At 49.4% G+C, this 23,464-nt stretch overlaps 10 protein-coding genes across 10 annotated transcripts; 5 read left to right on the top strand and 5 right to left on the bottom strand.

The window, feature by feature from the left end:
• Positions 1 to 82: 82 nt before the first annotated feature.
• Positions 83 to 1,522, bottom strand: JR316_0006846 (Oxidase ucsJ; the record flags this gene model as incomplete). The annotated part of the gene is made up of 7 exons (XM_047892591.1): positions 83 to 223; positions 283 to 494; positions 555 to 719; positions 775 to 961; positions 1,066 to 1,161; positions 1,222 to 1,424; positions 1,483 to 1,522. 7 exons carry the CDS (start codon positions 1,520 to 1,522, stop codon positions 83 to 85), a joined length of 1,044 nt encoding a protein of 347 aa, XP_047747873.1.
• Positions 1,523 to 2,226: 704 nt separating this feature from the next.
• On the bottom strand, positions 2,227 to 3,216 carry JR316_0006845 (Xylosidase/arabinosidase; the record flags this gene model as incomplete). Its single annotated transcript, XM_047892590.1, has 1 exon — positions 2,227 to 3,216. The coding sequence occupies one exon, from the start codon at positions 3,214 to 3,216 to the stop codon at positions 2,227 to 2,229; it is 990 nt and encodes a 329-aa protein (XP_047747872.1).
• Positions 3,217 to 4,132: 916 nt separating this feature from the next.
• JR316_0006844 (Aryl-alcohol dehydrogenase [NADP(+)]) lies at positions 4,133 to 5,710 on the bottom strand (the record flags this gene model as incomplete). Its single annotated transcript, XM_047892589.1, has 6 exons — positions 4,133 to 4,237; positions 4,298 to 4,473; positions 4,532 to 4,726; positions 4,787 to 4,937; positions 5,017 to 5,326; positions 5,478 to 5,710. 6 exons carry the CDS (start codon positions 5,708 to 5,710, stop codon positions 4,133 to 4,135), a joined length of 1,170 nt encoding a protein of 389 aa, XP_047747871.1.
• Positions 5,711 to 6,685: 975 nt separating this feature from the next.
• Positions 6,686 to 8,732, bottom strand: JR316_0006843 (3-oxoacyl-[acyl-carrier-protein] reductase FabG; the record flags this gene model as incomplete). Its single annotated transcript, XM_047892588.1, has 7 exons — positions 6,686 to 6,983; positions 7,190 to 7,300; positions 7,515 to 7,585; positions 7,757 to 7,787; positions 7,865 to 7,962; positions 8,074 to 8,245; positions 8,539 to 8,732. The coding sequence occupies 7 exons, from the start codon at positions 8,730 to 8,732 to the stop codon at positions 6,686 to 6,688; spliced, it is 975 nt and encodes a 324-aa protein (XP_047747870.1).
• Positions 8,733 to 9,359: 627 nt separating this feature from the next.
• JR316_0006842 (Protein VTS1) lies at positions 9,360 to 11,798 on the top strand (the record flags this gene model as incomplete). Its single annotated transcript, XM_047892587.1, has 4 exons — positions 9,360 to 9,567; positions 9,634 to 9,750; positions 9,815 to 9,967; positions 10,030 to 11,798. 4 exons carry the CDS (start codon positions 9,360 to 9,362, stop codon positions 11,796 to 11,798), a joined length of 2,247 nt encoding a protein of 748 aa, XP_047747869.1.
• A 2,163-nt stretch (positions 11,799 to 13,961) lies between these two features.
• On the top strand, positions 13,962 to 15,496 carry JR316_0006841 (Aryl-alcohol dehydrogenase [NADP(+)]; the record flags this gene model as incomplete). The annotated part of the gene is made up of 6 exons (XM_047892586.1): positions 13,962 to 14,191; positions 14,289 to 14,598; positions 14,682 to 14,832; positions 14,889 to 15,083; positions 15,152 to 15,327; positions 15,392 to 15,496. The coding sequence occupies 6 exons, from the start codon at positions 13,962 to 13,964 to the stop codon at positions 15,494 to 15,496; spliced, it is 1,167 nt and encodes a 388-aa protein (XP_047747868.1).
• Positions 15,497 to 15,631: 135 nt separating this feature from the next.
• On the bottom strand, positions 15,632 to 17,162 carry JR316_0006840 (putative glycosidase C21B10.07; the record flags this gene model as incomplete). The annotated part of the gene is made up of 8 exons (XM_047892585.1): positions 15,632 to 15,900; positions 15,969 to 16,138; positions 16,211 to 16,459; positions 16,519 to 16,548; positions 16,610 to 16,629; positions 16,685 to 16,880; positions 16,941 to 16,968; positions 17,021 to 17,162. The coding sequence occupies 8 exons, from the start codon at positions 17,160 to 17,162 to the stop codon at positions 15,632 to 15,634; spliced, it is 1,104 nt and encodes a 367-aa protein (XP_047747867.1).
• A 1,597-nt stretch (positions 17,163 to 18,759) lies between these two features.
• On the top strand, positions 18,760 to 19,644 carry JR316_0006839 (Aryl-alcohol dehydrogenase [NADP(+)]; the record flags this gene model as incomplete). The annotated part of the gene is made up of 4 exons (XM_047892584.1): positions 18,760 to 18,989; positions 19,074 to 19,207; positions 19,303 to 19,478; positions 19,540 to 19,644. 4 exons carry the CDS (start codon positions 18,760 to 18,762, stop codon positions 19,642 to 19,644), a joined length of 645 nt encoding a protein of 214 aa, XP_047747866.1.
• Positions 19,645 to 20,634: 990 nt separating this feature from the next.
• Positions 20,635 to 21,624, top strand: JR316_0006838 (Xylosidase/arabinosidase; the record flags this gene model as incomplete). The annotated part of the gene is made up of 1 exon (XM_047892583.1): positions 20,635 to 21,624. The coding sequence occupies one exon, from the start codon at positions 20,635 to 20,637 to the stop codon at positions 21,622 to 21,624; it is 990 nt and encodes a 329-aa protein (XP_047747865.1).
• Positions 21,625 to 22,028: 404 nt separating this feature from the next.
• On the top strand, positions 22,029 to 23,177 carry JR316_0006837 (Centromere protein mis12; the record flags this gene model as incomplete). Its single annotated transcript, XM_047892582.1, has 2 exons — positions 22,029 to 22,535; positions 22,611 to 23,177. The coding sequence occupies 2 exons, from the start codon at positions 22,029 to 22,031 to the stop codon at positions 23,175 to 23,177; spliced, it is 1,074 nt and encodes a 357-aa protein (XP_047747864.1).
• Between the last annotated feature and the right edge of the window lie 287 nt (positions 23,178 to 23,464).

Raw genomic sequence — 23,464 nt, 5'->3', positions numbered from 1 at the left:
TGGCAAATTTCAAGTAACTCGATAGTGTATATTAGATTCCAAGTCAGAAAATTACGTAGATATAGTCCCTTCGCTTCATAAACTATTTGACGTAGAGTGCTTTGACTTCTTTCTTGATGGTGGCGAAAAGATCTTCCTTTGTGCTTGTAGGTTTCCACCCAAGGGCGCGAGAACGGTCACCTTTCGCGTGGCTGTTTGATCCCACCATTTGCGCAATGACGGGCTAGTAAAAATAACAGTTAATCATTGCAAGATTCGCGGAGGGGTGAATAATACACTTACGTGAACCAGCGTCTCTACCTCCTCCGGTGTGAATGGACTCGGTTCCGTGCTGATACCCACGCCAACCTCAACTAGAGCCTCCGAAACGGCAGCCGCGAGGTCTTTATAGAAGAACAAATTGCTCTCGCCGAAATAGTATCCTTCTGTACCGTGCCCCGGACCATCAGGATTAGCGCGAATAGCGTCAAAAAGTGCAATATAGAGATCGGCGGCTATGTGGGGATAACAAGATAAGGACGCCATTCAGCATCTATTTAACACGGATGGCTTACTTTCTTGCACAGAGATCAGGTTCCATTGGTTGAGACCTTTCCCAAAATAGCCGCCTTGCTTTCGCCCGAGATAAGGCGTAATGAAGTACTTGAACACCCCAGAAGTAGTGTTCTGAATTCCAAGGTCTACGAGAGTTTTATCTGCTGGCTCTCCAAACACGGTGGCTACCGGTATGTTAGTGAATGCGTGTTTAAATATCAGCGACGGGGGAAAACATACAAGGAATAATGAAATATGTCTTCACATAACCTGCCTTGTCCGCCTCGAGAATAGCATTATCGACATTACGATGGATAACAGACTCAGGGAGGGCGTTAAGTTTTTCGGTATCATAATCGCTCCACACGTAGTGCTCGGAAGCGAGCCCGCCAGATTTGTCTGTGATAATTCCTAGATTGGTTTCTACCTCAGTAAAGGCCAACAATATTTTATAAAATGTGGCCACCTGTGCCGGACTAGACCCAAAATGTTGGTCACAAACGACGTTTGGGAAAGAAAACTGTAACGTACGGTATGTATCAAGATTGGAGCTTTGCCTGAAGCCTCAAAATTGATCTTCAGTCCCTTCAAGATCGCTTGCGTAGGAGGCAAAGTATCCGCATCGCACTATGTGAAGGAAATTGAGTGGGTTACAAGTAAAACGTCATAATCGTGATCTTTGCTCACGATGGCAAAAACAATATCTGATTTGGCTGCCTCATTTGTAAGGACGCTCAGATCTTCATCTGTGTAGGAGCCCTTGACCACATTGATGCCCAAGCTCTTCAACTTCTCGCCCCTTTCTTCCGACCGTACTAGGGCTGTAATCTGGAAATTCGAGACATCTTTATGCTTCAGCAATGTCATAAGAAAGGTTCCTCCAATGTGCCCTAATCACCACAAAGCTGAAAGGGTGATTAACAGATTGTACATACTATCGCAACATACCTGTCGCCCCTGTGATGAATATTTTCAGTGGGTTGGACATTTTCTAGTAGACTTTCACTGGGGGTCGTAAGAGAAGGGGAGGGAATGCTGAAGTTTGTGAACGATGGGTACGGCATTTTTATTGCTCTTTATATGTGTAAACTCACTCGGTACCAACAATTATTAATGCATGAGAAGCTGCTTCAAAACCGTTCGGGCGGTAAACAATTCGTCGTCGATCTTCGAACCAGGTGAAACACATCATCGATGAATCCGACGACTTGACGCTCATTCGGAGCCATCAGTTTGTACAAGTCCGTCATGATTGACTGGCAAGGGGTTTTTAATGTTGGTGTGCAAAACTCAAAAGTGCAATGCGTCTGAGAGACTGTGTCACAAACCAAGAAGGGTCAATTCATGCCTGACAATTTACCCTTACGCTAGGTTAGAATTTGATCGGAAACAGACCATAAAAAGTAGCGGACTGGCAAAATTAAGCAGTAAATTACTGAATACGGTGAGATTGGGATAAATTATGTGACAGCAGTGACAGTACTACTTTGGGGATAAACATTCATGTTGGCGATCCCCTTGTCCTCCAGCTTCTAAAGATCAACTACAAACCCTGGGCCTCAGCTACGAGACGTCCAATTGCTGCCAAAGTGCAGTGAAAAGAAGCTCGATGGACGTAGCGTTACATTGTACAAATTTTGGTGGATATATAAATACACCGATAATCTTCTATTATACTCTTACAACCCATTTTCACGCACTCGCTTTAGGCTCCTCCGCCGTCAAGCTTCCATCCTCAGTGTACCACAATTCGCGAACCTTGACACACCTCAAATGATTTTTGCCTCCACTCAAGCTCGCATCGTGATGGAACAAGTACGTCCGCCCCTCGAATTCCACGATACTGTGGTGAGTCGTCCATCCGGTAACAGGCTCCAGAATTCGTCCGCGATAGGTGAAAGGGCCAAGGGGTGAGTCGCCCGTGGCGTAGCAGAGGTAATGCGTATCGCCAGTGCTGTAGCTGAAGTAATAAACACCGTTGTGTTTGTGCATCCACGCAGCCTCAAAGAACCTCCTGTCATGGTCCGATGAGTGAAGCAACTCCTTCGTCTCAGGGTCGTAGATCTCCACTGGCAAATCTTCGCCAACAAAGCTCTTCATATCTTCGCTCAGCTTCGCCACGCGCGCGCAAAGCGCCGGTCCCTCCGTCGCCTCCATCTGCGAATACGCGTCTTTATCGAAGGTTCGCTTTTGCCAGCACTGCAGCTGGCCGCCCCAGATACCTCCAAAGTAGAGATACGCCTGGCCGTCGTCGTCGACAAAGCTCGCCGGGTCAATGCTGTAGCTGCCCTTGATAGGCTCCGGCTCCGGGACGAAGGGGCCGTGGGGCTCGTCCGCAACCGCGACGCCGATCTGGAAGAAGCCCTCGTGATTGCGTGCGGGGAAGAAGAAATAATATTTGCCGTTCTTGGTTGCCGCGTCAGGGGCCCACATTTGTTTCGCGGCCCATGGGACATCCTTGATGGAGAGAACGACGCCGTGGTCGGTGACGGGCCCTGAGATGCTGGGGAGAGAGAGGACGTGGTAGTCGTTCATGGCGTATTGGTCGCCATTGTCGTTGTCCTCGATGTCGGTCGCGATATCGTGGGAAGGGTAGACGTAAATGCGACCATTGAAAACGTGAGCTGACGGATCGGCGGTGTAGATATGGGTGACCAGAGGCTGAATATCGAGTGATGCCATGATGAATGCGCTGTGAAGATAGTAGGTGAGTACTAGAGAGAGGAAGGATCAGCCTCGGAGAGAACTGAAGCATAAATACTGGAGAACACATAGGGGCGGCGTATAGATTTAGCCAATTCGCCCGCGATCAGTGTGAAAAGCCGAAGTTGGCCCGCTCTGTGCTCAGCAAGGGACAAAAGACATCTTGTGCTCCCTTTCAACTTGAGCTTTTGCACCCTACAAAGTCCCGAACCGATGCTCAGCACTGACTGCAATAGAAATGAAAATCAGAATTTCGCCGCCGTATTCCTTGGCCAACGCGTAAAAGGGACGCTTTGGTCAACTCAAAACGCGGGGAAAATAGACAATTGATACCCCGGAATCGGTATGGAGACTCTTATACCATTTAACCGTATTTATCTGATCCTAGTCAGCTTACATCTGTCGCCTATATCTAGTATCATCTCTTGATTTAGAACACCATTCTTGATTCTTCACTCGGACGGGTGTTCCTGACGACCACTGGCGCATCCCAGCAACAGCGAGTCGTGCAACTCGAACGAATCACGGAACCGTTTAGCGCCTGGACGTATCTCATTATTAATTCTAAAATAGCGAAGAACTATGTCAATGGGCGACGTGTGCCTCACGACTTTACCCATGGGCGCTTATCCTCACTCAAACAATTCTATCAATAATATCCTGCTTCTTCTTCTATCTTTAACAACGTACATTTTCAATATTTTTTCATGACATTTATGTTAAAGAAAGTTCATTTAACAGTGATACCAAAGGCAGGTCAATGTCGGCATGCCGGATGCTCCCACTGGTGAACGTCAGTATTACGACGGATCATGGCAATAGCCCCGATGACTGCAGCCGAGCCTGTAGACGCTTTCGAATAATTTGTTACAAAACCCAACATTCCTAGGCGAACCTAAGTCGACGCGTTCTTCGGAGATGGTCGAATAGGCTGCACCGGAGGCACCTTGTCGAAATTCGCAGTGGCAGTAAACTCTCGAATATAGTGCATACCAAAGCCCTATTGCATTACAATTGTCAACTTTCTGAATCCCTGATGAGAAACTTGACCTTGACGCACGATGAAATTCATAGGGAACCCAGGGTCGAAGGGGACAACGCTCTCGAGATAGTTGATTTGCTCGTCCGAAAGCGATATCTCCAGCGCCTCGAGGTTTTGGATGAGATGCTCGACTTTGCGTCCGCCGACAATTGGAAACACGTAGGGTGTTTTCTGCATCAGATACGCAATGGCCACTGCAAAATACACAAATGAGCAAAAATTATCCTGCATATGAAAAAACACATTTCTTACCGGCAGTGATAGATTTTGTGCCTAGCTCCCCAGCGACTTTCTCCAACGCGGCACAGACGCGTCGTTCCTGCTCCGTACGTTTCCAATCACCAAACAACCGACGTCCCAGCTCCCCGCTTTCCTCTCTTCTCTTCTCCTCCTCGTCCGTGCGGAATTTCCCAGCGGCGAGGACGTTCCAAGGCGCCAGCGCCATTCCTGCCATTATTAATATAAAATGAGGGCAGAATTTTATTTTTGTAGGTTAACATGGTATACCTTCTGCTTTAGTCATCGGGATGATTTCTCGTTCTATTGCTCTGTCCATCAGGTTCCATGCACCTTGGTAGACGGAAAACGGCGTCAACGCGTGATCGCGCGCGTACTGGTTGGCTCTGGATACGACCCACGCAGGCGTATCCGACACCCCCTATCCCAACAAAATCAAAAATCAAAAATCAAATCAACACTAAAAAAAAAGAAAAGAAAAGACAAAGAAACCAACATACCAAATACAACACCTTATCCTGCATAACCAACTTATGCAAGCTCCCCATCACCTCCTCCACACTCGTTTCCCAGTCCCAAATATGGACATACAATAAATCAATATACCCCGTGCGCAGATTCTCGAGCGAGCGAGCGACGGAGAGCCGGAGCGATTTCGCGTTGTTCCCGACGAAGAGCGGTTTCTGCGTGGGCATCGCTTTGTCCCGCAGGTGCATGTTCTGTGTGTACTTTGTGGCGATGAAGAGTCTGTCGCGGATCCCGCGCTTCTCTGCCCATTCGCCGATGATGCGCTCGGAGGAGCCGTCCTGGCTAAAATACCGCAAATTAAATCATGCAAAACAGTCAATACATGATAATTGTTAATAATATTAATAAATATCCAGGATGGATGGATGGATAGAATGGATGGATGGATTTTGCGATCGCGAACGGTGATAATACATTCCAAAAAAATACGCACTAGACGTTGGCTGTATCGATGAAATTCCCACCGAGCTCGAAAAACTTGTCGAGGAGCGCAAAACTCGCGGTTTTGTCCATGGACCCCATCCCGAGCTCCTCCCACTGCTTGTCGCCGATACTCATCCCGCCGAGCTGGAGCGGCGAGACGTGCACGCCGGCGGTGGGCGATAGGAGGCGGTAGCGCGCGAGCGCGGATTCGGGCGGGGCGCAGGGTTCGAAGATGGTTGGCATTTTGTTTATAGTTGATAGGCTGTTTGGGATGTGATGTGTGTGGGGTGGTATTGGGGTTGTTCAAGGGTGTCTGGATGGTTGGGGTGGATAATTTGTAGTTGGCTAGTAGCATGCGAGAACTTGAAGGCTCTTTATACTCCCAGCGCAAGTCCAAATCCCAGCCAACCAGCCAACCAGTTGGAGTCCACATGCAGATGAACGTACGTGGGCAAATTACCACCCACCTAGTGCCCACTACCTTACCTACCACCCTCCAAATCACCAAAACTCCTCTCCTCACACCTCTACTAGTACTTCAACATCGGCTCCGAATCCGGATACGGGTCCGTTTCCGTTGAATGTAAGTTTTAAATTATTTATGGTGCTGCGGTCCTGCGGAGGCGTTACGTGTGCCTTTGCCTCTGCCTCTGCCTCTGTCTTTGCTTTTCTTTTGCTTTTTTAAAATTTTAATTGTAATGACGACATGAACAATATTAATATTAATTGAACGTGAACTCGAAGGCGCCTTCCTTCATCATATAGCCCGTGAGACTCTGAATCTTCTCGGTGTCAATGATCCCGGCGACTCAGCGAAATTTGACAGCGAAAACCTCGACCTCGACCTCGACCTCGACCTTGACCTTTGCGTCTGATCATGACTTTGCGTTTTCAAAGTCCATATTAATGATGTTATTAATAAGTATAAGTATGGCAGAGCGCGCGCGGAATTCAGTTCCAAAGTTCCAAGATGTGCGCTCTAATGTCCAAGTTCAAGTTCAAGCTTCAAGTCCAAGTCCAAGTTCAATTCAATTCAATTCATTTCATTTCATTTCAATTCATTTCTTCTTCTTCTTCTTCTTCTTCTTCTTCTTCTTCCTCCTTTACATCTACTCAAAAATCAAAAAAAAATCTCCTCCCTACTCCCGCACCCACCCAACCCCCCTCCTCCAACCTCGCCCCCCTACTCCAACCGCGCCCCACCCCAACCCCCTACCCCTACTCCAACTGCGCCAACCCCTCCCTCACATACTCCTCATAAAGCGCCTTCCAATTCGCATCCCACCGACTCAGCGCGGGCCTGCCCTCCGCCACATCCGCCGCGCCCCACATAATCCTTAACTGGTCCACCTCGCGCTTCGTCTCGTTGTCCGGCACGAGGATGTAGAAGTCGCCTGTGCTGCGGACCTTGTCGAGCATGTAGAGGACGGTTTCTTCGGGTGTCCATGCGCCTGCGGGCTTGGTGGAGGGGTTGGAGGGGGTTGGGGAGGTTAGGGATGTGAATGTCCAGCCGGGGCTGTTGGGTGGGTAGGGGGGTGGTGGTGGGGGGTGGTGGGGTGGTGGTGGTGATGATGATGAGAAAAGAGGGTTTAAATTAAATAAGCGTCAGTGAACAGTTAAGCGAGCGCCCATTATAATACAACAACCACCACCACGGAGGAAAAAAAAAAAAAAAAACAAAACAAAACAAAAAACAAAAAACAAAAAAAAAAAAAAACGTACATGAACAAATGAGCAGTCATATTCGACCCCGAGCGCTCGCGCAGCTCGTGCGCGAGGCCTTCGGTGAGACTTTTGACGGCGGCTTTGGACGCGTTGTATGCTGCGTTGCCTCTATTTACATTGTGTGTTTTGTGTGTTGCGTTATACATGGATGTATATATATGTGTGGGGGGTGAATGGTAAGCGGAAGAAAGCGACGAACGAGGCGTGAAAAGCGAGGAAAATGGAAAATGCAAGGAATCATAGTTGTTTTGGAATGTTGTTAGTAAAGTGAGATGGTGAGATGGTGAGATAGTGAGATGAGATGAGGAGACTGGGGACGTACGGAGGGTTTGTGATACCCTGCTTTGACCCCGTCGTGATCACCATCGCGGGGTTCTCCTGGTGCAGCATGCTCTGTGGTGTGTTATGTCAAGTCACGTCAGTCGCTATTCACGAAATAACAACGAGGGAAAAGGAGAGTGAGAAGAGTTAGGCGTTAAGCGCCCGAGGTCGGATGGGGATGTGATATTCTGGTATAGCCAGAAGATAGAAGGCAGATTGAAAGGGAGGGAAAAAGGAGCTTACAGGGACGAAGGTGTGTTGAACATTGATCACACTATACGCATAGTCAATCAGTTAGTAAGATGTGGATGTGGTGGATAGCACGAAGAGAGAGAGAGGGAGGAGACATACCCGAAGACGTTGACTTCGAAGATCTTGTGCCAGTTGTCGAGGCCTTCCCAGGAGGTGCCTTTGAGCCCGATACCGGCGTTGTTCATGAGGACAGCGACCTGGATCGTACAAGTTAGGGGTCAGGTCGATTGAACGAAAACGATGACATCATCGATCCCAGGGGAACGAAAGATGCAAAGACGCAAAGACGCAAAAACGCAAAAACGCACCTCGCCCCATGCCTCGTAGACACGGTCTCTGAGCGCGCGGACCTGGTCGAGCTTGGACACGTCGGTGGGCACGACGAGGACGTTGGGCTCGCCGACGATGGCGGAGAGAGTTTTGCCGACTTCTGTGAGTGCGTCTTCGGAGATGTCGGCGATGGCGACTTTGAGGCCGAGTCTGTTGGGGTGTGGTTAGTGGTGTGTGGTGTGTGGAGGAGAGGGGTGAGGTGGTGCGGGGCGGTGGATGGGATGGGATGGGAGGGGGGAGGGGGGGAGATGAGATAAGGACAGGGGTGATGGTGATCAGTGGATGGATGATGGGGATCAGGATCAGGTGTGATGATGAGGCTATAGATATGTGTAGATAGAAGGAAGATGGAGACCGTATGCGGGTGTTATTTGCAGCTCGTGGTTGACGGGTCAAGTATGGGCCGCGATAAAGGACAATGGACACGAAGAAGAACAGCTCACTTTGCAAACTCGATGGCGGCTGCACGACCGATGCCGCTTGCAGCGCCGGTGACGAGTGCGACGCGGCCTGCGTGGATGACGGGGTGCAGCTCATCAGCGACGGACATCGTGTCGGGCGTGTACGAAGAGGTCCCGGCAAATGCAGGGCGCAGCGGGGAGCCATTGCGACTCGAGTGGTTGGATTTAGGAGCCATGTTAACCAGCACTAATGGGAATTACAGATGTAGAGGGAGGGGCGGGACTGTTTTTATAGTATCAAGCATATTGAACCCCATCATTAAGATCACCACCCCCTTTTTTGCGTGCTTCTCACGAATTCGATTTCGTTTCTATCCTCTCCCGTCGCTGCCAATGCACAGACCACCCGGGTGCATTCACGCAGATAACATTCCGCTGACGGCCAGCTCGGGAAGATCACAAAAGTCCTACAGTCTCGGAAGCACAAAGTACCACCAGAGGGGATTGGCAGATCGGTGATGGAGGGTGATGTGACTGAATTGTGACAGTTGATATGGATGCGTTACGAGCCAGCTCACTGCTTTGTTCTCATCGACCACTTCCCTCTCCAGAAATCTCTCTTTGCTAGACCGGCAGGCTCCGCTGGTCTCGTCTAGAACATCTGCGACTCCCTCCGTTGCACCTTGTTCACAATCCACCCCTTTGTATTCACCACAAACCAATCAAGACAACCCCACCACACCACAACACAACACAACCAAGCAGGTCTACTCGACTCGACGTCCTCCCAGCGAAAAATTTTATTCAACACCACCTCCCTCTAAGCTCTTTGTAACAACTTTCTACCCCTCGTATCGCATACGATGAGTCTTCGTCCGCCTTCTACCAGCCCGAGCCCCAGCCCCGGGCCCCACGAGAACGGCAAGGTCAGTGCCCGCCAATCCATGGGCCCCTCTTCTCGCGGCACACCCACCCTCGCACCCGCCTCGCCCCGCCCGGGCGGCCAGTCCAGCGCACGCCCAACCAGCGAGCTCCTGGGCTCCGGCGGCGCCATGTTCCAAACCCCCGAAGGTCCGTCCGTCTTAAAACGCCACTCACTCGCCTTTGTATTCTAATCATTTTTTTTTTCTTTTTTAGCCGAGGCGCTGGATGCGTGGTTTGAAAATCTTCAAAACTACGAAGCGACGCTCGAGGAAATGGCCGCCGCCTCCCTCGACGTCAACTTCAAAGAGGAACTCAGCGCCATCGAGCAATGTTCGTATCATCCCTTCCCATATCTTCCCCGCATATCTGATCTAACCGAACCATTATCAAATAGGGTTCAAAGTCCTCTCCGAAGCAGAGCGCACAGCCGCTCTCTACAGTCTCCTCCAACACTCCACCCAGGTCCAAATCCGCTTCTTCATCACAGTCCTGCAGCAGATGGCCAGGTCAGACCCGATGACCGCCCTGCTCAGCCCCGCCATGGGTGGTACCTCCTTCCTCCTTTTCCTCCCGCACTCCCTGCTAATCATCTTAAAATATGAATAATAGGCTCGATGCAAAGCCAGATGGAGGCCAAGCTCGCGAGCATCAAGTCTCCGGGCCTCAAATCGGGCCTCCCTGCCTCGCCCACCGCGCGCTCTTTCAATGCGTCTGCTACGTCGGCCTCGGCGGCTAACACCCCAGGCAACCGCCAGTCCCTCGCGCTCGACGGAAGCGGCAGCAACTTCCTCTCCCCGGACTCGGCCGCCGCGCTGTCCACCCCAACCACCGCTTCCAACGCCAACGCTGGGACGGGCAACGATGCTGCGGCAAAACTTGCACAGCAGCGCGAAAAGCTGCGCGCGAGCAACGCCGCGCATCGTATTTCGGCGCCTGTCCTCTCTTCGCCGGGTGGACTGGGCGTGGATGGCCGGGCATCGTGGGGGCCCTCGACGCTGCTCAGCCAGGTGTCCGAGCAGCTCGCCAACACGTCGCTTGACGGCGGTAATGGAGGCAGCGGGACGGCGTCCCGCCCCAAGAGCGTCGAGATTATCGGTACACCCGCGCGCGCGTCCGCTGTGGGTAATGCCTCTGCGAACAACAGCAATAACAACAATACTAGTAATGGTAATTCCACCCCGGGGAATAGTAATGAGGCGACGGCGCCTGCGCCTGCGACTGTTGCGAATGATAGTTGGGCGAGTATGGTGACGACGCCGCTTGTGCCGATGTTCAAGAAGGAGCCTCCGAAACCCAGCGCCGACACCCCCACATCCAACAACAACAACGGTGGCAAAGGAGAGTGGCATGGGAATGCGGCGCCTGGTGTGCCCCGTATGGGCGACCCGACGATATACAAGCGCGGGGCGAAGAATGGTGCGGGGGCGGGTGCTGGAGGGGAGGTGTATGATGATAATGGAAACCCTGTCGGTGCGCGCCGTGGGGGATGGAGCAACGGGCGGAGCCCGGGGCTTAACAGCAACAACAACAATTCGGGAAATAGCGCGTCGAACAGGTTCGGCGGTAACAACAACGACGGTGGCTCGGACACTGGCTCTAATTCGATGAATGGGCTAGGGTTCAACGCGCTCGGGTCGCCTACGATGGGTATGGGCGTCGGTGTGGGGATGCCCGGGCTGGGCGTGGGCGTGGGTATGCAGCCCATGTCGCCGTTTAATATGAACATGCTGAGCATGATGAATATGAGCCCCGAGGCGCAGATGCTCGCGGCGCAGATGGCTGCTAGTGGGTTTATGGGGCAGGGGATGGGGATGAATCAGGGGATGGGGATGGGCGGGATGGGTGGGGGTATGGGTGTAGGGGGGATGGGAATGGGGCAGCCCGGGTGGATGGGCATGTCGCCTATGAGTGCGGGGATTATGAGTGCTGGACTTGGAAGTGCTGGTGTGGGCGGTCCAGGGCGCGGCGGGATGAAAGGGCCTTCTTCCGCGCGTTCCACCAGCGGCGGCGGCGGCGGCGGGCTTCGCTCAGCCTCATCCATCGGCGGGCGCTCCTCCTCCGGCGCACACAACCACTCCTCCGCGGACGGCCCATCCTCCGCGACCCCCAAATCCGAAGAAGACGTCGACCCCGCGCTGCTCAACGACGTCGCGGCGTGGCTGCGCTCGTTGCGGTTGCATAAATACACGCCGAATTTTGAGGGGTGTCGGTGGCAGGATATGGTGGTGATGGATGAGGGCGCGTTGGAGGCGAAGGGTGTTGCGGCGCTTGGGGCGAGGAGGAAGATGTTGAAGACTTTTGAGATTGTGAGGAGGAAGATGGGGATGGAGGGGGGTGGGGGGGCGCCGCCGATGAGTGCGGGTGCGGGGGGTGCGTGAGTCTATTTGTCTTGTCGCCATGAGATGGGATGAGATGGGATGGGATGGGATTTGTATACTTCCTTCTCCTCTTCACCCCCAACCACCACCACCACTGCCTATACGAGTATCGATACCTTTTTTAAAAAAACAAAATATTCGTCCTTTCAGTCTCATCACTCCCACTCCCACTCCCACCTCCATCCATCCATCCATCCATTCGATTCTCGATTCCGTCCTTCCTATGAACCAAATTTTGGTTTTTTTTGTTTGTTTGTAAAACCATCTTCGATAATTTTTATATATTTTGTCTGGTCTTTTGAGTCTTTGGTTCTTTTGAGTCCTTTTTTCTGTTTTACTTTTTTTTTGTCTCTCTTTCTTTCTTTTCTTTAGTTCTACTTTTACTTTTACTTTTACTTGTTAGTTTAGTCCAGAGCAGAGTGTATGACAACTTTGAATTTTTTTCTAGTCTTCAACGGGAGCTGTTCTGTCCTGAGCTGTCGTGTCCTGCAGTTCGACTCGATCGCGACTTGTTTTTCGTACTTCACTTGATTCAGAGAGAAGGTAGGCCATGAGATTCGATGACGTCATGATGCTTTCTTCCCCTCCCCTCGCTTTTTACCCTTTCACCTTCATCTCTGAGATCTGAACGCGAGCTTTGATCCTTTTTGTCTAAGCATCTGCATCAATGACCATCGGAATAAATGAGCACTTTACAATAGCGTTTTCACGTAGGAATTCGGGAGTGGCGCTCATGATTTGTTTTCCTTTTTTCTTTTTTACCACGTTGCCAGTGCTTCTTGAATCTCGAATCTCGAATCTCGAATCTCGGCGCGGGGACGCGTCAGCGCTTCGATAACGATAACGCGTTCCGGTGCACAGTACACTCAACTGGCTGATCAGTCGCTCACTGGCTCTCACTAGCAGCGATCAGCTAAAGCTCTTCATTCGAACATCACTCGACTCTCGACTGACTCGGGCGCTCCGTCTTTCTCAATCTCAATTTCTACTATGCACAACTTGAACTGTAACTGACAAATCTCCAGCACACAGGTGCCCAAAGGGAAAGGGAAAGGGAAACGGGGCCCCGGGACCGGAGGAGGAGGAGTAACTCGCAAGTACATCATAGTATACGCCTGATTTATCCAAGAGGTATTACCTCATAACTATAACCACGCCTTCGCGCCGGACAGAAACGATTCATGAGAGACACAAGAGTCAAGTCACATCAAACTTGATATGATGTTAATACAGTTGAACAATGGAAATGGAAATGGAATCCGAAACCCGACTATTCGACAATAATGGCATTACGCGCATTCCCCACAGGCTCCATAGGGTTTTGGACGACACCTGGACCGGTACCGTGCCCACGCTGATTATGTATCTGTAATGTGCAATGTGCAGTGTGCGTTATCAGGGAGGCGGCTGACCTGCTCCATCTCCCATATTGGGGATTCGGGAACCCTGCATTTGCGCTGGAGTATAAATAAAAGGAGGTCCCAGCATCTAAGATTGGGCTCATCAGGAACCAGCACCCCCTTAGGTAAGCAAAAGTTGGCTTACCTCCGAACCTTTTCAACCCTTCTGCACTCACACTATTCTACATTTTTGAACCACAGATATGTAGGTTATGCTTCTTTGAACACATCTGTGGTTTTTTTTTTCAAAAAAATTTTGATCTCAAGAAGTTATAAAGATTTTAATTTTTTTCCTTTTTTTTTAGTCTAACACGTCAGAAATGGTGTTTTCTCGAGTTTGGGAGATTTTCGAAAATTTGACAATGTTCTTTTGGCCGCTTATATAATGGTACACGTGACCACACGTGACAATAAGTCACGCCTAAGTAATACCTCTCAGACTCATTATGGACTTCCAGAGACTACAATTTGACCTCTGAGGTGTAATTCTATTATTGTGGGCATAAAGGCTAGTAGTAAGGATTGTATATGCACATTTATGAATTTTTTTTTTTTAAACTTTTTGTCTGAAACCATTTTCCGTCAACATAACTTTTGATTTTTTTTTCGAGCTGGATTTTGGCCGCTCTTGGCGCCAAGCCCATTGATTACGTAAGGGTGCTGGTTTCTGATGAGCCCAATCTTACATATCGATTGCCAACCACTCCAAAAGAGAAAAAAAAAATCAACAACAACAACAACAGCAGCAGCAGCAGCAGCAAGAATGCCTTCGCTCTTCGAACCCTGCGCGCCGCCCGAGTCCTCGCTCGCGCGCTACCGCTTGCTCTCCCCGACGGCCGGCGTGCACGTCTCGCCCATCCAGCTTGGAGGGATGAGTATCGGCGACCAATGGACGGAGCTCGGTATGGGCTCCATGGACAAAGAATCGAGTTTTAAGCTCCTCGACGCGTTCTTTGATCACGGCGGAAACTTTATCGATACCGCGAACGTCTAGTGCGTCTTGTTTAATCCCCCCACCCAATGCACCCAATGCACCGTAGGTCATTCATACTGAATTTTTTTCTCTCTTTTTTTTCTTCATATTCCACAGCCAAGACGGCTCCTCCGAGCGCATCATCGGCGAATGGGCAGAGAAGCGCGGGATCCGCGACAGACTGTTCCTCGCGACAAAGTACACACAGAACATCCACCTGCGCGACGCATCGATGCCCACACAAAAGCCGCTCTTCGTCGGGAACAACGCGAAATCACTCCGGCTCTCCGTCGCACGGTCCCTAGAAAACTTCCGGTCGGACTATATCGATCTGCTGTACGTCCACTTCTGGGACTGGGAGACGAGCGTCGAGGAGGTTATGCAGAGTCTGCATAAATTGGTGGTGCAGGATAAAGTTTTGTATCTGGTAAAGTAACGTTGATTTTTTTTTCAAGTGCGATGAAATTGCCTTTGGGATAATTGATTGACGAGTTTGTTGTTTGTTATAAGGGCGCGTCTGATATGCCTGCGTGGGTCGTCGCGAGAGCCAACCAATACGCGCGCGATCATGCGCTGACCCAGTTCTCCGTCTACCAAGGTGCATGGAATCTGATGGACAGAGCTCTAGAAAGGGAGATCATCCCAATGGCCAGAGCAGAGGGTATACAATTCACTACCTACAAAAATAAAATTCCCGCCCTCATATTGATAATGCAGGAATGGCACTGGCGCCTTGGAACGTCCTCGCTGCTGGTAAATTCCGCACGGACGAGGAAGAGCAGAAGCGAGAGGCCAGTGGAGAGAATGGGCGCGGTGTATTTGGCGACTGGAAACGCACCGAGAAGGAAAAACTCGTCTGCGCCGCTCTGGAGAAAGTCGTAGGCGAAGTAGGGACCAAATCTATCACTGCCGGTAAGCTATAGTTTCCCGCTACTTGATGTCTACCAACCCTTCAAGTTTCTCATTTGTATATTTCGCAGTGGCAATCGCGTACCTGATGCAGAAAACACCCTATGTGTTTCCTATCATTGGGGGACGGAAAGTCGAGCATCTGATCCAGAACCTCGAAGCGCTGGACATATCGCTCTCGGACGAGCAAATCAAGTACCTCGAGAGCATTGTCCCCTTCGACCCCGGCTTCCCATCGAACATTATCGTGCGTCTGCTTTATTCTCTGCATTCCCGAGTGTAATTGTGATTTATCGGTATATGCATAATAGGGTGTTGGCACGCACTACATTCGCGGGTTTACCGCCACTGCCAATTTCGACAAGATGCCTGCTTTGCAGCCCATCAGACCGCCTCCAAAAAACGCTTCGACTTAGGTTAACTTTGTGACATGTAATGATTGGATCGAGTTAATTCTCCCCATCTATTTCCTGTTATTTATTGATTAGTACTACTACTGCTTGGTCCGTGTTCTCAGCGTGTCCTATAGCTGAGTGAATAAGATTTAAACTCTATAGGAATACCGAAGAAAAGGTGCTGATCAAAGTTAATCCAATGGCGGCAACAACTAACCCTCCCCATCTTGATATCGAGACAATCCTACGAGTGCTAGACGTTTTGGGTACCCCAACGACGGTACTCGTCCCTTCCTTGCTGAACACGCGGACAGACGCCACCTCGAAATAAGCATCCGCAAAATTGGAGCCGTCCCCAAGGACATGGTCGTTGTAGCACACCCCTGGACATGTCTGCGAGAATATCTCAGGCCTGCCTGCGAGATCTATTGATATACGGCGCAAAATTATGGTCAATTACACATTCGGGGTTTTGAGGATGAAAGGAACCTACCTCCACACAGCGTAATCACGAAAATAAGATGCTGCGGCTGAAAAAATTCGCTCGAGTTGCATTGTGTCGATGGCCAGTTCCCGACTGGCTGTCCAAAAGATGACGTATCGATGGAACTCGAATTCGAAGAAAGAACGTCGGGGACTTCAGCGCGAGGGAAGAACCATATCCTGAAGTGAAAACAAACAAATCGACTGCGATGAGATATAACCCACTACAGACAATGGAGACTTCATACTTACGAAATTCCAGATTCCGCAAATTCGGTCCCGAACACTCCCCCTCCTGCTTTGGCGAACTCTGATCCGTACGATTGAGTACTTTTGACAGTTGAAATGCACCCCTGATTATCGTTGGCGAGGAAGGAGCAGTCCGTCGAGTTTACGATGGTCGAGGATTGATTTTGGCCGACTTGCGTGCATCCAGGAAGAGTGTGCAGACCCATTATACTGTGACTAGCTAGGTTCACACCTTCGAATGTGTCTATTTCTCTGTGAGATGAAACCGTCAAGATAAGTCGCGTTGCTATGACGTCATTGAATGAACGTACCCTCCTTCGCGCGTGTCGGCAACTGACCACCTAAACTCAATGCAGGATTGCGTTGAAAAGTCGTACTATTAGCTTATCGCAGAAAACGCACCATGCAGGCCAAACGGCGCACTAACAGGAATGGAAGTTATTTATAAGCATCGTCTGCGCGGAGGAAAACACGCACACCGAAAGGAACGTGTAGCATGTCCACTATCCACACGCTTCCTACACTGTACTTGACATCCGTCTGCAGCCGCACACTGTTTCTGTTGCTGTTAAACTCGACGTTGGAGGTGTTATCGACCTTCATGATAGCGTGATTTGTTGTAGGATCGACAAAAGCCAGCTTTGATTTGAACGCGTCAGACGCCGACAGGTACCTTGGATTCAAATAGTTTGAGAAACCAAAGTTGAATTGATGGTCTCGTAGCTTCACTCACTGTACATTCCCATTTGTCAGGTTATCGACTGCAGAAAGATGATTAGGGGACGTTCACATCACTCAAAGTCAAATACTCACAATGATTATAAAAAGTCCATTCATCGAAAAATGTCTTCCCAGAGTATTCTTTCACCATATCATAGGAAGCAGCTTCTACCAAATCCATCAGCGCAAGCAACATCGAGAACGCGACAAGTGGGACGCTCGATGTCAACACCATCGTAGCGGAGACGGAGGGGGAATTGATGGGGAAAGGATGGAGGACCGGAGGTGGAGGTATTATGGCCGTGGGCAGTGCGAGAAGAAAGGTCGAAGCTATGTCATTTCAAAAACAGATCAACCCTCGGGATAACGTGTGAAATGACGCAAGGTCATGGCGAGCTTGGAAGTCCTACGGGGATGTTTTCCTTATATTGCCTAGCAATATACTCTGTAATGATCAATGATTCTTCTCTTGAGATGAAGGAAATCATGGAAAGTGGTACCCGAGTGCTCGATTCTTCTGTGTTGAAGGTGTTTTTCAAGCCTCAAATCATCGTGCGACTGGCTTTTACACCATTAGAAACAGCTGAGTTGATTAGTTTACGACCTATTTGTATGTTCCGAGTGAATTCCCTGGAAGCACTCGAGATATAATGACTGGCTTCAGATTGTCGTGGAGAGGCAAGTACAGGGGTCAATGGGGATTTCGGAAGTCGTCCACTTGGGGGTCTCGGCTGCAGTAGTTGCCGGTTTGAATCGGAGTTTCAACATAGTTTGGCACCAGTGACCAGACAGTGATAACGCAAACGCAGTGACGGGATTCTTTTGCTAAAACAAGGGTTTTCAACTGTAGAAAAATATCTGAGGCCATTATAGTAGTTAGGGCACAAAGGTGACTCGTAGAAGTGGGATCGCGCCCACAGGCAAATCCCTTCATAAAGCTGGTAATGCAAAAAATAAGGTTTAAAGCGGAGCTGAGCTTCATAAAATACGGTCGATCCTTTAACGTTTTAACTGTTGACGCCTCTGGTAACGCAAAAATATACTTGTGTAAATGGAGGGTGCCTGAAAATAAAGGTGTGCTTCCGAATTTTGCAGCCTCATGATGATGGCCGTGCAGAATCTCACTAACGTCCACACTCGGCCAGCCTTCTTCTTTCGGAAATCAAGCCCAATTTGGGTTGTTGACGGCCCAAAAGTTGGTGGGTGGCTGACTTGATTGTCTTTTCTGTACCCGCAACCGAGTTTTCTGAGTAGTATATAATTTCTCGGCACTGGACGCGTCAGTGCTTGGACAACAAGTCGGCACCAAGAGTGCATGCTTGAAGGTTAGGACAAGTTAGGTTATCGAGATTACCATCAATATGGACACGATCCACTGAAAAGTACCTCAGTCAACGCCAAGTGGGATTGGTACGATGCGACTGTTGGAAGTTATCTTGAGGTATTTTCAAGGTTGTGAGGAATTTTGGCGTCTTATACTGCATGCATACTCAGACCGATCAGTTTTGTTTATACCCAGTAGACATCTTTACTTTGTCATTGAATTTTCTTTTCAATTTTGCCAATAACATCTCAAACGCTGAGACCATAGCCAACAAGCATCTACAGCCTACCTTATTTAATATCTATTACCTCATGATATGATTTCTTTGGATGCTTGTGGACTGGTCAGCGCTTGCCATGCCAAAAATCATCAAATCGTAGACTCCCCAATGCCCGAAAGTGCTCAATACGGTTAACTGAAAACACCTCTACCAAGCAGCCTATAAAGAGCTGCACACACTTGCATTAATTCCTCCAGTGTTGTTACACCTCTCCTACTTCTTCCAAAAATGCCTTCCCCCTTTGAACCCTGCCCCCCACCTGAGTCCGCGCTTGCACGCTATCGTTTACTCTCCCCGACAGCTGGTGTGCACGTCTCCCCCATACAGCTTGGAGGGATGAGCATAGGAGACCAATGGGTAGAGCTAGGAATGGGCTCCATGGATAAAGAATCCAGCTTCAAGCTTCTAGACGCGTTCTTCGATCATGGAGGAAATTTCATAGACACTGCAAATGTCTAGTACGTATAATGTCCCCTTTTTTGGTTTAATCAACGCGAATATCGCTCCTTCAATTCCTCTACTAACCTTACGCTTTACATTAGTCAAAATGGCTCCTCCGAACGCATTATCGGTGAATGGGCAGAGAAGCGTAGGAGGCGTAACGAGAAGGAGAAGCTTGTTTGTGCTGCGCTCGAGAAAGTAGCAGCAGAGGTCGGAACCCAATCAGTCACGGCTGGTAAGCAATATTTCTCTATTCAGGTTTTCTTGAATGTGGCTATTCGGAAACAGTCATTTATTTCCGATGGCGATAACTTATTTTTTATTGTACAGTGGCTATTGCCTACCTGATGCAAAAAACTCCCTATGTATTCCCCATCATTGGGGGACGCAAAGTTGAGCATCTCATTCAGAATATTGAAGCTCTAGATATATCGCTTTCCGATGAGCAAATCAAGCATCTCGAAAGCGTCGTTCCCTTTGATCCTGGCTTCCCAGCCTACATCATCGTTAGTATTTTATGCTTTTGGGACTCCACAACTCTGTTATTGATTGTTGAGTTTCCAACAGGGAGCTGGTATGCACTATATTCCAGAGTTTACAGCCACTGCCAATTTCGACAAGATGCCTGCGTTGCAACCTATTCGACCGTCTTTGAAGAGCGCTTCGACTTAAGTTCACTTTTTCAGTAGTAGTTACTGCAGTAACAGATACTTGTTGACAGTAGTCCGTCTATTAATTATTAAGTGCAGCATCAAGTCATATAACTACGTGGTTGAGATGAGATCAACGCCAGTATCAATATGTTGAGGGTCTTTGATATCCCGGAGTTAAGGTCAGTGGAGCTATAGCAGAGCAGCGCACTGGCAGGGCTGTATTATATCGAAAGTTAAAGTGTATTCTAAAAGCGAAGAATGTCAGAGCTGTTATAATTTTCATAAAATCAATAATAGATGACTTAGAAGAATCAAACGTCCGGCCTTTAATGGTTCGGAACGGAAATGAAGGATTAAGCGCCCATTGATGAATAAACGCAAATCGTAAGTAAGAATAGTTCATAGCTACTATTAGAAGGATTGGTAACTAGCTTTGTTTGTATTAGGATAATGGCAGGTTCCTGACTGGCCGCTTTAGAGGAAACACGCCAATCGTGCTCAAGTTGTCATCTGTACGCCCACGCGCAGCAAGAAGCATGTCAACGTTATGAACCAAAATAGTCAGTCAATTAGAACCAGGTACATACAGAGTTATGCGGGTTTCAAAGGTAGAGCCACGAGATCCGGGGTGTCGATTATCTATTTTCCCCGCGTTTAACTTGGCAAAAGCGTCTGTTTAACAGGTCAGCGAAGGAATACGATAAAATAATATGATGCATACCCATCGCAGTACATGCTTAGCATTTATTCGGCTCAATACATGAAATAATTGCAGGCATTCTCATAGATACCTACAACACTAGGAAAGTGCAAGATATCTTTTGAATATTGCTGAGCAAAAGGCGGGCCAACCTCGGTATTTCACACTGATCGCGGGCAAACTGGCTAAATCTATATACGCCAAACCCCTATGTAATCGCCAGTATTTATGTCTCCAGTTCCCTCCGAGGCTGATCCTTCCTCTCTCTAGTCCTCATCTACTATCTTCACACTCAAGATCTTCTTCATCATGGCATCGCTCGATATTCAGCCTCTCGTCACCCATATCTACACCGCCGATCCGTCAGCTCATGTTTTCAATGGTCGCATTTATGTCTACCCTTCCCACGATATCGCGACCGACATCGAGGACAACGACAATGGCGACCAATACGCCATGAACGACTACCACGTCCTCTCTCTCCCCAGCATCTCAGGGCCCGTCACCGACCACGGCGTCGTTCTCTCCATCAAGGATGTCCCATGGGCCGCGAAACAAATGTGGGCCCCTGACGCGGCAACCAAGAACGGCAAATATTATTTCTTCTTCCCCGCACGCAATCACGAGGGCTTCTTCCAGATCGGCGTCGCGGTTGCGGACGAGCCCCACGGCCCCTTCGTCCCGGAGCCGGAGCCTATCAAGGGCAGCTACAGCATTGACCCAGCGAGCTTTGTCGACGACGATGGCCAGGCGTATCTCTACTTTGGAGGTATCTGGGGCGGCCAGCTGCAGTGCTGGCAAAAGCGAACCTTCGATAAAGACGCGTATTCGCAGATGGAGGCGACGGAGGGACCGGCGCTTTGCGCGCGCGTGGCGAAGCTGAGCGAAGATATGAAGAGCTTTGTTGGCGAGGACTTGCCAGTGGAGATCTACGACCCTGAGACGAAGGAGTTGCTTCACTCATCGGACCATGACAGGAGATTCTTTGAGGCCGCGTGGATGCACAAACACAACGGTGTTTATTACTTCAGCTACAGCACTGGCGATACGCATTACCTCTGCTATGCCACGGGCGACTCACCCCTTGGCCCTTTCACCTATCGCGGACGAATTCTGGAGCCTGTTACCGGATGGACGACTCACCACAGTATCGTGGAATTCGAGGGGCGGACGTACTTGTTCCATCACGATGCGAGCTTGAGTGGAGGCAAAAACCATTTGAGGTGTGTCAAGGTTCGCGAATTGTGGTACACTGAGGATGGAAGCTTGACGGCGGAGGAGCTTAAAGCGAATGCGTGAAATGGGTTGTAAGAGTAGAAGTTTATAGGTGTATTTATGCATCAACCAATATTTGTACAATGTAAAGCTACACAGTCCTTCAACAGTCCATTCATATCTTGACGCGCGGAGCTCGATGCCAAACAAAAGTTTTGCTTTTCTAAATAAATTGCCGGCGTTGCTCCTTCTTCCTTATATTACAAGTCGATTTTTAGTTTACCCTCTCCTTTCGACAAGGACCAACTTTCGCACCAATTATTTTCGACGAGCGCGGACAGGGTGCATGTTGCCCAGCTATTTCCACTTCAAGCGGCGATTGAATCTACAAACCTGCCATCAACACGTGAGATCATTCCAAATGGTCTCAGGACGCGTTCAAGGAAGTTCTTCTTTCACCATCGCTCTTGCATTCGTATCAAGCAATCATGGCCTCCAGCCAAGCAGGTCCCTCCAATACCAAACCTACCTCGGTATCAACTCCCCAAAATGCGCCATCTCTTCTATTGTCAGAAGCTCTCGGTTTTTCCCCTCAGCTTCTACTTGACGATATCATCAATATAGCAAACAACGCTGTGCAAGACGGTGTCAACGGGATGGAAGAATTTTTAGAGAAATGGGCTGATGAACGCGTAGCGGCCTCCGAAGCGGCCTCTGGATCAGGGGCAAACGCGCGCGCAAAGGCCGATGCTGATGCTGAGGCCACCATTCATGAGGTTGAGCAGGGCTTAGTCGCGTTTCAAACCCTCCTAGAGTATCACACCGACATAGCTTTTGACTTCTTTGAGGCGTGGTGTATGCGGAATATTTTTATGGTCCCGAGTGACTTGCCTATTGTGCTCCCGCATCAGCAAGGACTTGATCTCACGGTTACTCCAGAGCAAGAGGTGGAGGCTATGGAAGAGGTAGAAGAACTGCGTAAAAGGCTCGACGGGGTACGTTTTATCTTCATTATTCTTCTATTACCCTTCTAACTGCGCCATACCATTGCTTGTACCATCTGTCTTTAGCAACGGAAACTCAATCGACTTCTAACGCGTGCGATACGCACGTCTTCGCGTCAGTTGGCGCGTGCCGAATCACGATTATCCCAACTTTCTTCTCTATCTGTACCATCCACCTTTGACGACCCTGGGAGCTCAAGCCTCGATAAATTGCACTCCATCCCCCCAAAGTTCCTCCAAATGTACACAACCATGTCATCTTTGCCTCCGACCGACACCATCACACCGCCGACATCATCAGCCGGCACCACGACCGAGGTAGGCAAGCGCCAGTGGGAGACGAGCCATACCGGGTATGTGAACTGGGCCCTAAGTCGATTGGTTTCACGGACAGCGAGGAGTGGGACATCGACAGTCGATGGAGGTGGAGGAGGTGCGTCCACAGTGGCTGTGGACAGGCTTGATGCTATGGCGTCTGAGATTGGGACTGGGGATAGCCTCCGACGAGCACTGGAGGCGGTGGGAAATGTTGACCAGGCATTGTCGCAGGTTGAGCAGCGAGAGCAACAACAGAGACAGCAACAACTTTCCCCAAAGGACGATGACGAAGACGATGACAGAATGCAAGAGTAGTTTTCTGAGCTTGTCCTCTCGAAACTTGATGCCTAAACCTAACTTAATATGCGATCAGGCTTCCTGGCGTTTTATTATTATGTACGTTTTTTGGATAGCTAATATCGTGCCAAAATTTACAAGTTTTCAGCGCTCTTGTCTACGTTCTCTGTATGAACACGCGAGGAGAACGATTGCTAAATCAACACGATTTATCAAAGGTTAAGTATAGCAGTGAATGAGATTAAATCGGGAACAAACTGTTATCCTTTTGGGATTGTTTTATGGATTTCGGCCAATGAACCTCC

This window comes from Psilocybe cubensis, chromosome 6 (assembly GCF_017499595.1).
Source record: "Psilocybe cubensis strain MGC-MH-2018 chromosome 6, whole genome shotgun sequence".
Classification (NCBI taxonomy): Eukaryota; Fungi; Basidiomycota; class Agaricomycetes; order Agaricales; family Agrocybaceae; genus Psilocybe; species Psilocybe cubensis.
The sequence above is the reverse complement of the archived record's forward strand: the minus strand, read 5'-3'. Positions and strand labels throughout refer to the sequence as shown.